This window comes from Bos mutus, chromosome 3, assembly GCF_027580195.1.
Source record: "Bos mutus isolate GX-2022 chromosome 3, NWIPB_WYAK_1.1, whole genome shotgun sequence".
NCBI lineage: Eukaryota > Metazoa > Chordata > Mammalia > Artiodactyla > Bovidae > Bos > Bos mutus.
In genome coordinates, this window is record NC_091619.1 from 50,556,120 (window position 1) to 50,571,298 (window position 15,179).

General features: G+C 33.9%; 1 protein-coding gene across 1 annotated transcript in view; it reads left to right on the plus strand.

Annotated features, from left to right (window-relative positions):
- HFM1 (helicase for meiosis 1) overlaps positions 1-15,179 on the plus strand; it is a 110,439-nt gene that overhangs the window by 55,960 nt on the left and 39,300 nt on the right. Inside the window, exons 23-29 of the mRNA XM_070361997.1 lie at positions 4,056-4,153; positions 4,241-4,369; positions 10,246-10,331; positions 10,568-10,651; positions 10,776-10,933; positions 12,288-12,391; positions 12,846-12,992. Of these exons, the coding sequence (XP_070218098.1) occupies positions 4,056-4,153; positions 4,241-4,369; positions 10,246-10,331; positions 10,568-10,651; positions 10,776-10,933; positions 12,288-12,391; positions 12,846-12,992 (806 nt within the window). The remainder of the gene's footprint in view (positions 1-4,055; positions 4,154-4,240; positions 4,370-10,245; positions 10,332-10,567; positions 10,652-10,775; positions 10,934-12,287; positions 12,392-12,845; positions 12,993-15,179) is intronic.

Sequence of the window (15,179 nt, forward strand, 5' to 3'; positions counted from 1 at the left end):
CTTTCTGCCCTTTATCACTGTTTTTTAATTTTTCATAATTCTGAGGTCTATCTTCTTCAGGATTAGCTCTGTTTTCTTTGATTGGTATTTGTCAATGAACTTATAGGATGTGTTTCCAAATCAGTGATTTCTTTTCATATTTGTTTCTTCTTATATAATTCTTATATAAATCACCTTTATAATAAATAATGCATAGATTCATTTTTAAAGATTCAAAATTAAAATTTATAAAGCAAAAAATCAGGTCTCCTTTGACCCCCAGAAGTAACTATTATCAGTAGTTTTCTGTGGGTCATTCCAATTTCCTTTCTATTTATTTAGTACATATATATTTAATATGTGCTAATAGACATGTTATGTCTGTATATAAAAAGATCTTACTGTAATTATTGCTCTTGTGATATGAAGATTCTATATCAGTACCTACACATGTTAATCTCATTTTAATACCAATGTATATTTTAACAGCAATGTATTCTATAGTATGAACATACTGTAATTTTTAACCATTCCTTTATTGATGAAGAGTTAGATGGCTTATAAATTTTTTCTATTACAAATAAGGCTGAAATGAACTTCTTTATATTTATGCCATATTTTTCAAGAATTTCCAGGTGAAAGGATATACATGAGAAGATTTAATATTTAATGCAAATTGCATTCAAAAAGCTTCTCTTATTTACAGTTGTCATCCACAGTGTAAAAAGAATGATTCCATACATCCTCCCAATACTTGTTTTGTATCTTTGAAGTTTTGTTAATCTAATGAGTGAAAAATTATATTAAAAAATTTTCAGATCTGTATTCCTGTCTTTCTGCCTTGCTTTCCCACACTTTCACACTGAGTACATGGCTAGAGCCAAGTGCAAAGGAGACAGAGAAATGTCTTGTTGTTACTGTGCCTTTATTAAAATTAGGATTCTGCTATTAAGATGGAAATAGAAAATGAGTGTTACGTAGATAAAGCAGTCTGCCACATATCCTAAGATCATAGGACTTTTCCTATCATCTCTTCTAATACTTTAAAATCATTTGATTTTTATCTGAAGGCTTCTCATAGGTTTGGAGTTAATTTTTATGTGTGATATGAATTAAGAATTTAATTATATTTCATCCCTGAAAGACAGTCAGGAGTGTTTAATAAATATGTTGTCTTTCTCTCTTTGCTGATTGATTTGGAATGCCATCTTCACATAAACTAAATTCCTAAGGGTGTGATTCTGGACACTTTCTGTTAGTCTGTTTATTTTGTTGCTATGACAATACCACATTGCTTTACTTACTACCATTTTATTGCATGTTTTGTTATCTGGTAAGGCAAGTCCATTCTTACTGTTCTTTAAAAAACATTTTGAATATTCCTGCATTTTTCCTCCCTATGAATTTTAGAATCAGTTTGTCAAGATCTAGGAAAAGGCCTTTTGAAATTGGTTTTATAGATTAGTTTGTGGAAGAATTCTTCTTTCTCGGTACTGAAATCTAAAAGTATGATATCTCTAGCCATCTACTCAGATCTTTCTGTGATATTTTATAACTCATCATTTAGGTTTTATATTTCTTCTTTAATTTTTTTTAATTGGAGGCTCATTACTTTACAATATTGTAGTGATTTTTGCCATACATTGATATGAATCGGACATGGGTGTACATGTGTTCCCCATCCTGAGCCTCCCTCCCACCTCCCTCCCATCTCATCCCTCAGGGTCATCCCAGTGCACCAGCCCTGAGCACCCTGTCTCATGCATCAAACCTGGACTGGCAATCTCTTTCACATATGATAATATACATGTTTCAGTGCCATTCTCTCAAATTATCTCACCCCTGCCTTCTCCCACAGAGTCCAAAAGTCTGTTCCTTACATCTGTGTCTCTTTTGCCATCTTGCATATAGAGTCATCGTTACCATCTTTCTAAATTCCATATATATGCATTAATATACTCTCTTTGTGCTTTTCTTTCTTACTTCACTCTGTATAATAGGCTCCAGTTTCATCCATCTCATTAGAACTGATTCAAATGTGTTCTTTTTAATCACTGAGTAATATTCCATTGTGTATATGTACCACAACTTTCTTATCCATTCATCTGCCAATGGACATCTAGGTTGCTTCCATGTCCATAGCTTTGACTATATGGATCTTTGTCGGCAAAGTGATATCTTTGCTTTTTAACACACTGTCTAGGTTTGTCATAGCTTTCCTGCCAGTGCTTTACAATTTTCAGAAGTTTCACACACATGATTTCGTATAATGCCATAATAATTCTATATTCCTCCTATCCTTATATTGCCCTGCCCCCATCTCTCTCCCCACTGGTAATCACCAGTTTGTTCTTTGGATCCATGAATCTGTTTCTTTTTTTTTTTTTTTTGCTTTATTCACTAATTTGTTGTATTTTTTAGATACCACATAAAAGTGATATTATATAATAATTGTCTTTCTCTGTCTGAATTATTTGACTTAGCATGCTGTGCTGTTCTTAGTCGCTCAGTCATGTCCAGCTCTTTGCAACTCCATGGACTGTATCCATCCGTCTATTGATGACTCTTAGGTTGCTTCTGTTTGGGGATTGTAAATAATGCTGCTGTGAACACTGGGGTGTATAACCATTTCTAAATAGATGTAACAAAATAATTTTCAGAAGCATATATTGTAGCCAAAAAATAATTAACCTGTTATGTTGTTGTTTAGTCCTGTCGGACTCTTTTGCAACTCCATGGACTGTAGCCTGCTAGGCTTCTCTGTCCATGAGATTTCTGAGGCAGGAATACTGGAGTGGGTTACCATTTCCTTCTCCAGAAGATCTTCCTGACCCAGTGATCAAATCCATGTCTCCTGCATTGGCAGACAAGTCCTTTTTTACTACTGAACCACCAGGGAAGCCCCAATTAGTCTATAGTTTCAGCTATATACATCCATTCTGAGATGTGAGTTAGTTGCTTCTTTCTATTTTCATATATTGTTTACTAAAAGCAAGCCATGAAATATAACTATTCTACCCTTTGTCTTTGTATACCAGTTTTTGATCTTATAAGAGATCCCCCCCCAGAACATACGAGTCTAATGATTTTAGTTAGAATCTTAGGGGGATTTGCATATCAAGGCCTGGTTAGATAAGTAAACAGATAAAAGAGGTAGCAAAGACCTGAGATACAGTAGTTACAATAGATAATAACTCCTTTTCTCCCCTCTTACCACCACTCAAATTTTTATAGCCAAGCAACTGCTTGTTTCTAATAATCAACTAATAAGCTGCTGCTGCATCGCTTCAGTTGTGTCCGACTCTGTGCAACCCCATAGACTGCAGCCCACCAGGCTCCCCCATCCCTGGGATTCTCCAGGCAAGAACACTGGAGTGGGTCGCCATTTCCTTCTCCAATGCAGGAAAGTGAAAAGTGAAAGTGAAGTCGCTCAGTTGTGTCTGACTCTTAGCGACCCCATGGACTGCAGCCTAGCAGGCTCCTCTGTCCATGGGATTTTCCAGGCAAGAGTACTGGAGTGGGGTGCCATTGCCTTCTCCAACTAATAAGCTACCAACCTTCAAATGTTGAACAGAATCTTCAGCACCTAACAGGATGCTTTATAAATCAGCAGGCACTTAATAAATATTTGTTGATTATATAAATTGTGTTGTTTTCTATAATACTTATATATAGTAAAGTTCAAAGACAGAGCTGCATTGGAGAAGAATATGAAAACAATTTTAGATGTATTGAGGTGGAAAGAAAAAACAGTCTAAGTGCAAGTGCCCTGTGATCACTTGAAATTTATCAGTCTAGAGATTATAATGAAAGTCTTGAGAAGAAATGAGATTTTTTTTTGAGAAAAAGAGAGGTTGAGTGAATAAAGAAGAGTAGAGAAATAAGAACTGACTGAGAGGTTGGGAAGAGGAAGTCAACAATGACTTGCAACAATAATGATAAAAGATACAGAGCTGTATAATGTCACAGAAATCAAGGCAGAGAGGAATTTTAAGAAGACAGACTTCAGCCACTGTGTCAAATATTGTGAGATAGTAACTTTTAAAAAGAAATAATGAAATTTCTTCTTTCCCCAGTCTTATTCAGGCTCAGCTAGGATGCATTCCCGTACAAGACTTTGCTTTGACGCAAGATACCGCAAAGATTTTCAGAAATGGCTCACGAATTACAAGATGTATGTTATAGGCTTATTAGATTTTCAGTATTTCCCCAGTAAAATAGTATACTAGATTTAATACTGGAAACTTTTTTTTTTTTTTAGGGTTATCAGATTTTGTGGCTACTCAAGAAAAGTTTGCGGTATTATTGAACAGTTTGATTTTAGCTAAATGTTTTAGATGTAAACTTTGGGAAAACTCTCCACATGTATCCAAACAGCTGGAAAAAATTGGTAGGTAATGGTACAGGTAGGCAGTGTATCAATGTCTGCAATTTATTTTTGTTTTTCACTGTTAGGAAAATTGTTCTATGATGGTAGACCTTTAAGGAAAAGTGTGCCTATGGGCCTAAGTAAGTTACTGTACTTTCTTTCTCTTGAAAATCTGATTTTCATTTTCTTCTGCTTAAAGAATTCATTTGAAATCAATTTGGAAATCTAACAAAAATGAATACTCTTATTTTAAAATTTGTTCTGAAACCAAGAGTGAAATTTTGTTTTAGTAATTAGGTAACTATATTGTGTTCTTTCTTCTACTTTTATGACTATTTGGTTTTGATCTCAATGACAAGGTACAGAGCTAGCAGTCCTGGTCATTCCTAATTCATTACAAAAAATTATGCCACTTATTTGTACCTTTTCCTCTTTTTTCAGTAACATTTCAATGTTAGTACTGATTTTCATAGAGATACTATAAAATTCTGTAGACAAATTTATTTCCTGTTGGGATCTAGCTCAGAACACGAACTGAAAAACTCTAGAGGGTGCTATTTACAAAGACTGGGATATGCCTCAAACACTTTGAATTTTCCAGTTTGGTGTCTGGCTTTGTGACCCTACTCCTTCTTAGATAGCTAGGACTCCAAAAAGACAGTTGTTTTTTCATGACTGATAGTCTTATTGACTGTATAACTTTATATGCATCTTGGGGACATTAAAATTTTAGATAATGGGTTGCTAAGGGTTCTCTGATTATTCCTTAGAACAAAGATCTCTAACTATTTTGTGAGGAAGTACTACTTTGTATTTCCTTGAAGTTTGAGATCAGTGAGGGAAATCAGTCAGGAGCTGACCAGTCCTGGGAGCTGGGGTGAAGGTGGAGATTGGATCATGAAAGTAAGATCAAAGTAGAAAGTTTCTTGATTAATGGCTCACCTTCCTGTCAGTATATAAGTGGTGGCAAAGCAAATGCCACACCCACTCCACAAATACAAGATTTCTGAATTAGGGAGGAGGTTACATACAACATTTAGGAAATCACAACTTTCAGAAAAATTTGAACTTAGGTAAATGGTTAATAATATTATAGCACTAAAACACTTATCTTAGAAAAGTAGAAAGGTCTCAAAACAGTGATTTCAGTTTCCATGTTATGAGAAAAAGAGCAAATTAAGCCCAAAGTGGGCAGAAAATAAGAAATAATTTTGAAAGAACATAAATAAATTAAAAACAAAAATATAAATGAAACAGAAACATGATTATTTTAAAATCATTAATACTGTAGTCAGACTGATCAAGAAATAAAGAGAAAAGATACAAATTTCCAATAGCAAAAATGTGAGATACAACTATAGATCTTATAGATAACAAAATGATAGAAAGAAAATGTTATAAAACACCTTATATCATTAAATTCCTCAACTTTGATGAAATGGGAAAATTCTTTGAAAACACAAATTGACAGAGTCCACTCAAGAAGAAACAGCATGAGTAGGATATATTTATTAAATAAATTTCTGGTTTAAAACTTACAAAGAAAACCCCATGCATAGAAGGCTACACTGGTGAATTCTACTGAACATTTAAATAAGAAGCGGTATTAATTCTAAACACTTTTTCAGAAAATTTAAAGGGTTGGGGTGATAGTTCCCAACTCATTCTATGAGGCCAGCATTGCCTTGTTATCAAAACCTAATGAAGACATTCAAGAAAAGGACAGACCAGTAGCTCTTAGTAATATAAATGCATTAATTCTTTATAAAATTTTAACAACTTGGACCAGTGATAAATAAAAGGGGGAACATATCATGGCCAAATGTGGTTTATTCCAGCAATACAAGATGAGTTTACCACTTGATGTCAATCAGTGTAATTTATCATATTAACAAACTAAAAAATACCAGATGGTCATCTCAGTAGTGTTAAAAAATTTGACAAGATGCAAAATCCATTTCTAATAAAACTCTCAACAAATTTAAAAAGGAAGGAAATTTCTCAAACTGATGAAGAACATCTATGAAAAACCTATAGCTAACATTATATTTAATAGTGAAAGACTGAATGCTTTACCTCTAAGATCAGGAATGAAATAAGGATGCCCACTGTTACTAATTCCAGTAAACATTATACTAGAGGTTCTAACCAGTACAATCAGCCAAGAAAAAGAAATAAAAAGGGTACAGTTTAGAAAAGAAAGAAGTATACATGTTTTTATTAATACATGATCAGATGGTCATCTGTGTAGAAAATTCCATGGAAGGTAGGAGAGGTTCAGCATGGTTGAAGGATACAAGGTCAATGTGTAAAAATTAATTTTATTTCTACATACTAGTAAGAAAAAATCAGAAGCTAAAATTAGAAAAACTATGCTTTATTAGTTTTCTACTGCCATTATAACAAATTACCACAAACTTTGTGGCTTAAAGCACCAGAAATTTATTATCTTTAAAGTTCTATAGATTTCTGATGTGGGTCTCACTAGGATAAAATCAAGGTTTGGCAAGGCTGTTTTCCTTAGGGGTGAATCCATTTTCCTGCCTTCAACTTCTAGAGAATACTTGATTCCTTGATCATAGCCCTTTTCCTCTATCTTCAGAGGCAACAAGTGATCTTAGATTTGGCAGAGATATCTTAGATACAGTGCAAAAGCACAAACTATAAAAGAAAAAAAGTGGACTTAATCAAAACTTAAAACTTTGCTTTTCATAAAATACTGTTAAAGAAGGAGGAGGAAGAAGAGAAAATAAGCCACCAGACTGTAAGAAAATATCTGCAGAACATATATGTTATGGAGGACTTGTACTTAGAATATATAATAAGACAAACCACTGAATAAAACAGTGGGCAAAAGATTGAAACAAACATAATCAAAGAAGATGTGTGTATGGCAAATAAGTACCTGAGAAGATGTTCAACATCATTAGTCATAAGAGAAATGCAAATTAAAATGACAATGTGATACCAGTACACATCCACACAATTCAAATTAAATTTGTTAATTTAATTATATTTATCAAAATTTTATTAAATTTATTAATTTAATTTAGCACACTTAAAATTATACAGTACACACAGTACACAATTAAAAATTGACAGAGTGCTGGAGAAAATATGGTTCAACTGGAACTCTCACTGTGGAAATGTAAAATGTTAAAACCACTTTGAAAAACCATTTGATTATTTCTTTAAAAGTTCAGCATAAACCTACCATGCCACGTGGTCCTGTCATGGTTAGGTACCCAAGAGAAATAAAACCAGGTAGACACACAATTCTAGTAACAAAGACATTTGAAAACAGCCTAAATATCCATGAACAGGCAAATGGAAATTAGTGTTATATCCCATGGTATGAATATATATACTCAGCAATAAAAAGGCATGAAGTGTTGACACAAATAACAACATGGATGAATCTTACAATATAATCATACAGAGTAGAAGAAGCCAGACTAATTACATTTAAATGAAAGACTAGAAAATAGAATAGTAATAGAAAGCAGATCAGTGGTTGCTTAGGGACAGTGTGGGAAGGGCAGGACAAATTACAAAGGGGCACAAGAAAACTTTTAGAGGCAATAGTGTTGTTTATTAGCTTGGTTATAGTGATAGTTTTTCATACACAAACACATGAAATCACATGTCAAGTTTATTGTAAATCAGTTATATTCAGTCAATAAAATTGTAAAAGTGAAAAAATATTCACTCACCAAATGAGCAAAAACTAAAGTCTTGTGGGGAGATAAAATAAGGTTATGAACATGCTCATGCAGTGTTGGTTGGAGCTTAAGTCTAACGGTGTCAATTAAATTGCACAATCTTTTTAAAACAGCTGTTTCACTAACAGTTAAATTTATAGAAATATTTCCACAAAGGTACAAATATAAATTTGTACAAAGGTACAAATTATTTACCATTGCATAATCTTAAATGATCATGGGATCTGGTACCATCACTTCATGGGAAATAGATGGGGCAACAGTGAAAACAGTGGCAGACTTTATTTTTTTGGGCTCCAAAATCAATGCAGATGGTGACTGCAGCCATGAATTAAAAGACACTTACTCCTTGGAAGGAAAGTTATGACCAACCTAGATAGCATATTCAAAAGCAGAGACATTACTTTGCCAACAAAGATCCGTCTAGTCAAGGCTGTGGTTTTTCCTGTGGTCATGTATGGATATGAGAATTGGACTGTGAAGAAGGCTGAGCGCCGAAGAATTGATGCTTTTGAACTGTGGTGTTGGAGAAGACTCTTGAGAGTCCCTTGGACTGCAAGGAGTCCAACCAGTCCATTCTGAAGGAGATCAGCCCTGGGATTTCTTTGGAAGGAATGATGCTAAAGCTGAAACTCCAGTACTTTGGCCACCTCATGCGAAGAGTTGACTCATTGGAAAGGACTCTGATGCTGGGAGGGATTGGGGGCAGGAGGAGAAGGGGACGACAGAGGATGAGATGGCTGGATGGCATCACTGACTCGATGGACGTGAGTCTGAGTGAACTCCGGGAGTTGGTGATGGACAGGGAGGCCTGGTGTGCTGCCATTCATGGGGTTGAAAAGAGTCGGACACAACTGAGCGACTGAACTGAACTGAATCTTAAATGCTCACCAGTAGCAAAATGATTAAAGTATGAATTATCCATAAAAATGATTATTAATAAAATTTCACTATATTTGAAGAAGTCAGTCTTTCTGACTTTCTAGAATATTGTCAGTCTGGGCATCAGTTGCATTCTATCCCTTCCAAATTGTTGAACACAAACATGTTTTTCACACTTCCTCAGTACAGCTGAACAGAAAGAAACAAATATTGCCCAGCAAAATTCATGCAATAGAAAAGTGAGAGAATCCAAACAAAAAAGTAAATTGAGCATCAGGAAAAAATAATGAGTACAAGTTGATTTTCAACAGTGTTTATCAGCTAAAAATTAAAACTCAGGAAAGGTTTTAAGGGAAAATTGAGATTAAAATTAAGGAATTAAGAATACTAGGAGTTGTGTCTTAGGAATGAGTAAGAGAAATTCTCAAAAATAGTCAGCTTTGAGTAAAGAAAGGAGTATCATACCCTGCCCAGTAATATATATTCCTTAAACAAGCTTGTACTACTTTGGAAATTTATACTTCTGACAATATTTTCTATTTGAGGATTTGGCTAAATTCATTCATGTGAGTATAAGAATTAAAAATTACAGTTTCTTAAATGCATGAAGAAAGAGAAAATGTACAAAGGCAGAAGAGCTCTTTGTGTTTAAGAGCTCTTTGTGTTTAAGGAGCAAAATTAAAGTTGATGTGGCTGCAGTATAGTCAGCAAGAGGGGAATGGCAAGAAATTAAATTGGAGAGGTAGGCTGTGGTCAAGTCACTAGGTAAGAGAGTTTTAAATTGCCACTTTATTCTAAATGCAATGGAAAGACATTGGAAATTTTAGGCAGAAGAGTAAAATTATCTAAATTAGTACAGCAACAGAGAGAGAACTCAATTTCTAAGACAAATGCTCAGAGAGCCATGGCTTCATAAAGTAATATTCCATCCCTGAACCATGTTGCCTTTAAAAAAAAAAAAAAAAAAAAACACGAGTATAACCATAAATGTTTCTTGGTACTTGCTCTGTGGATGACATAAGGTAAAACTAAGGGGTTGAGACATCACGTGAATCAAAGAATTCCTCTTTATTTTATAAAGCATATGCGTGTTCTATTTGAGTTTGAAAAAATAAATATGAACAACCAAATAATGTCACAGACCAATCAATCCAATTGAGACTATCTTTTTAAAACTTTAAAAATCATTAGTCTGTTCTCAGATTTTATAGTAATGTAGATGTTAAATATTTAAGTGTAGATTTAGTTTAAAATGTATTGTTTAAAAACTACTGTTTGATTAATTTTCCACAGGTATAACATTATCAAATGCTATGGTAAATGCAGGTTTGACTTCCTTTAAAAAAATAGAAGAAACAGATGCAAGGGAACTTGAGCTGGTATTTAATATTTAATTATTCCTAATGTTACTTGAATTCTGTATACATTTCAAAGTCTGACATTTATATCTTTATTTCTACTAAAAAAATGATTTTCCCCATCATAGTCATTATATATTTTTAATTTAAAATTTTGGGTAATAAGTGTATTAAAACTATTAACTCTAAAAGATATTTTACTAAAAGAGTTTTTAGTGTTATAGTAAGAATATAATGATATAAGTATGTTGTTTTAGATTTTAAATAGACATCCCCCTTTTGGAACTCAGATAAAAGAAACAGTGATGTATCTACCAAAATATGAACTTGAAGTGGAACAGGTAAATATTTTCTATTTTTCATATGTTTTGATTTTCAGGAATAAAGCTACCCATAGCTGATTTGGAACTGAGTATAAGTAGTAAGGTTATTTTTAACACATTTTATGCCTATCCTTTTTTAAAGATTACAAGATATAGTGATACCATGGCAGAAATATTAGTGACTGTTATATTAAGAAACTTTGAACAGCTACAAACTAAAAGAACAGCATCAAATTCTCACTATGTCACCTTGATCATAGGTGATGCAGATAATCAACTGGTTTTTAAGCACAAAATTATGTAAGTATGAAATTTCTGTTTATTTTATTTTAAAGCATGTATTATAAAAGAAAAATTCTGCTGAAGAAAAGAGTAGTAAAATAATGGTGGGGTCAATTAAATTACATTTTCCTGATTCTATAATGGGACATAGGAAATTGTCTATTAAAGAAGGTATTAATATTAGGTCTGTTTTAGATTATTTAGTACTCAAATTAACAAAGTATAAAGTCATTGGTTTGAAACAAGTAATAGATGACCTTTAGGAGTAGCTCTAATTCAGTATTGCTGAACTTTCTTATTTTGTTGCTTTTCTCCTATAATTCATGACCTTATTACTCTTTGAGTGCAATCTTAAAAATATGTTTTCTATTTCTGTATTAAAATTTAACTGCTAGAGCCACTGTAGGATCCAGGCAACCAGATCCAATAGATGAAGGAGATACCTTGCCTTACATTTTGTTCTGTAGCATATCATTCTATAATTTTCACTTCAGCCTTTTTTCTGATACTCTTATATATTTTCTCCCAGGGGTGTCATAAGCAAATTCTGAGGATAATAGTTGTAGCTGCAACTAATACTTTTTGAGCACTTAGTAAGTTCCAGGTATTGAACTGTTTAATCATTATATAGGTAGTCTATAGCAAAAACTAGATTCGAAGCCCAGCATTCTGACTCCAGAGTCTATGCTCCTAAGCATATAATATACCTATGAGTTCAGGATGGTACTAACTGAAATGGGAATCTACTAACTGTTGCCAGTGTACTGGAAGATACTTTCCTAAAACACCCCATGCAAGGATCCTAAAGAGATATGCTTTTCACTGATAATTACTCTCCTGCAACTAGCCTTAATACACTTACAGAGAATATATAATTATATAAATCTTTATTCTCTGTGACAAGTAAATCTAATGACTTTGACTATAGAAGGCTAAAATAAGTTCAATCACAGAATTGACTGCTGGTGATATGATGTTATTAGGTACAAACTATTTCATATCATTTAAAAAATACTCAAAGTTCTCACAAATCCATGTAACTTATGTATAGCCATTTAAAAGTGGTAGTGATTTAAGGGCAAGATCATAGGTTATCAAGAACAACTATATGTACAGGTGGGCTTGAAGTGATTGTGTGCAACTTAGAACCAGCTGTTGGGTGAACATATAGTTAAGTAAATTATGGAAATGGTAGCTCCATTGAAATTCCATTTTCCCTATCCAAAGAACTTGGGGAAAGTAGTTTTCAGAAACTGACTTAAGTTTACTACCAGATGCGATATACCTTAGTATCAATTAGCCCTTGACAATTAATTTATTATTTCATTTAACATTCAAGATCACAATTTAAGTGACACATTGCTTTTTTCAGGGATTCTGTTTTGCTAAAAGCTGGAAATTGGGCTAAAAAGTTTGATGTGAGGAGAGCTCTTAAATCTGAAAATCTTAGCATAAATCTAATTAGTTCAGAATATGGTAAGTTCATTGAAATAATGAATACATGAATGTAAAAAATATGATAGCACTTAAAAATTTCCTTTATGTAAACAGAAAACATAAGTGATATTGTATAAAAATAATTTAAGTAAAATGAATAATTTTAAAGGAAGTTTCATGTATTTGGGTATGTAAAGATAATGTAGACTAGGATAATAAAATTAAATTTTCGTCTGTTCATTTATAGACATTTTCTTTTTTAAGGTAAATTTCAATTATTGTAGGAGCATTGATTTTTATTTTTATGACAGATGTGTACTTTTTCACTTGTTATACTTTTCTAAAGTTTCTTTAAAACATTTTTATTTCCTGAACTTGTTAGACTTTTTAGTTCAACAAAGTATAAAATATAAGAGGTATAAAAATAAATAAATGGTCTCATGCATGAATATATATGACTTAAGCATTTGTATGCTTTTTTTTCTTTTTCCAGTTGGACTTGATATACAGCGCAAATTTACAGTCTTTTACTCAGGACCCAAGAGATTTGGAAATCAAATAATTATACAAAAAAAATCAGAAACAGAGATTTCCCATTCTGAACATTCAGATAGGTCTACTGTAGCAGGCCCCAAAAAAGGTAAATAGCTGTGTTTATTCCTGTTTTGCATTAAAGCAAATATAAGGCTGGGGATGGTATCATCAGTATAGTATTGCTTCATTTAGATTGTGGATACTCTGGAATTAGATGTTTCAGTTCAGTTCAGTTCAGTTGCTCAGTCGTGTCCGACTCTTTGCGACCCCATGAATTGCAGCACGCCAGGCCTCCCTGTCCATCACCAACTCCCGGAGTTCACTCAGACTCACGTCTATCGAGTCAGTGATGCCATCCAGCCATCTCATCCTCTGTCATCCCCTTCTCCTCCTGCCCCCAATCCCTCTCAGCATTAGATGTTTAGGCTTTCTAATAATTGCATTAATAATATATAGTAGGAATTCTTATAGTTAGTATTTGTCAAATTGGGGTGATTTTTTATTTCTCCATCAGTTTTGAATGAGATCCTTGCCGGGTACAGTAATCTTGGTTGTAGGTTTTTCCCTTTCAGTTCTTTAAATATATCCTGCCATTCCCTCTGGCCTGCAGAGTTTCTGTTGAAAGATCAGCTGTTAAATGTATGGGGTTTCCCTTGTATGTTACTTGTTGCTTTTCCCTTGCTGCTTTTACTATTCTATCTTTGTTAGATTGATTGGTATGTGTCTTGGCATGTTTGTCCTTGGTTTTATCCTATATGGGACTCTTTGCCCCTCTTGGACTTGACTGATTATTTTCTTTTCCACGTTGGGGAAATTTTCAACTATAATCTCTTCAAAATTTTCTCATACCCTTTCTTTTTCTCTTCTTCTTCTGGGACCCCTATAATTCGAATAGTGGTGCATTTGATATTGTCCCAGAAGTCTCTGAGACTATCCTCAGTTCTTTTCATTCTTTTTGCTTTATTCTGCTCTTCAGAAGTTATTTCCATCATTTTATCTTCCAGCTCACTGATTCATTCTTCTGCTTCAGGTATTCTGCTATTGATTCCATCTAGAGTATTTAATTTCAGTAATTGCAGTATTTGTCTCTGTATGTTTATTCTTTAATTCTTCTATGTCTTTGTTAATTGATTCTTGCATTTTCTCCATTCTGTTTTCAAGATTTTTGATCACCTTTACTGTCATTATTCTGAATTCTTTTTCAGGTAATTTTTGTATTTCCTCTTTATTTGGACTTCTGTGTTTCTAGTTTGTTCCTTCATTTGTGTAGTATTTCTCTGCCTTTTCAATATTTTTTTTAAATTTATTGTGTTTGAGGTCTCCTTTTCCCAGGCCTCAAGGTTGAATTTTTTCTTCCTTTTGGTTCTGCCCTCCTAAGGTTGATCCAGTGGTTTGTGTAAGCTTTGTATAGGGTGAGATTTGTGCTGAGTTTTTTGTTGTTGTTGTTTTTCCTCTGATGGGCAAGGCTGAGTAAGGTGGTAATCCTGTCTGCTGATGATTGGGTTTGTATTTTTGTTTTGTTTGTTGTTTAAATGAGATGTCCTTCACAGGGTGCTACTGGTGGTTGGGTGATGCCAGGTCTTGTATTCAGGTGGTGTCCTTTGTGTGAGTTCTAACTATTTGATACTCCCTAGGGTTAGTTCTCTGGTAGTCTAGGTCTTGGAGACAGTGCTCCCACTCCAAAGGCTCAGGGCTTGATCTTGAGCTGTAGAGATAACCTTCACCATTCATGGCCACATAGAGGCTGGCCTTCACCCACTGGATGGCCACCACATGCAGGCCCACAGGGATTAGATTGAAGAGGGTGTAGTCGCTGTTTTCATCCTTGGTCCCATCGACAGTACCATCTGGGTACATCCTCAGGAAATATCCCTGCTGGCTGAATACCATCGTCACAATTCCTTTCAGCTGAGGTTCACTTAGCCTGCTGCTGGACCTCAGGCTCCTTCCAAAGAGACACTGCAGCATTTGTACTCCTTTCTTCGAAGAAAGCTCAAAAATCTTCTGCGGTGATTTTTGGCGAAAAAAATTGACTAGTTTTTATATATGTTTCCCCTTTTCATACCCACTCCATTCTTATGGCCATGGTAGGGAGAGAGTAAGTGATATACAAGAATTAACAGATTTGATAAGACAAAGCAGGTGACAACTTTTTTTTCTTTATTATGGGACATTCAAATAGAGATTCAAATAAACATTCAAATAGAGAGTAGAAAGAAGTATATATGTACCCATCATCCACCTTAAACAGTTCTCAGCTCAGGGTTCATATTTCCCCTTGTATTTTTTTGAA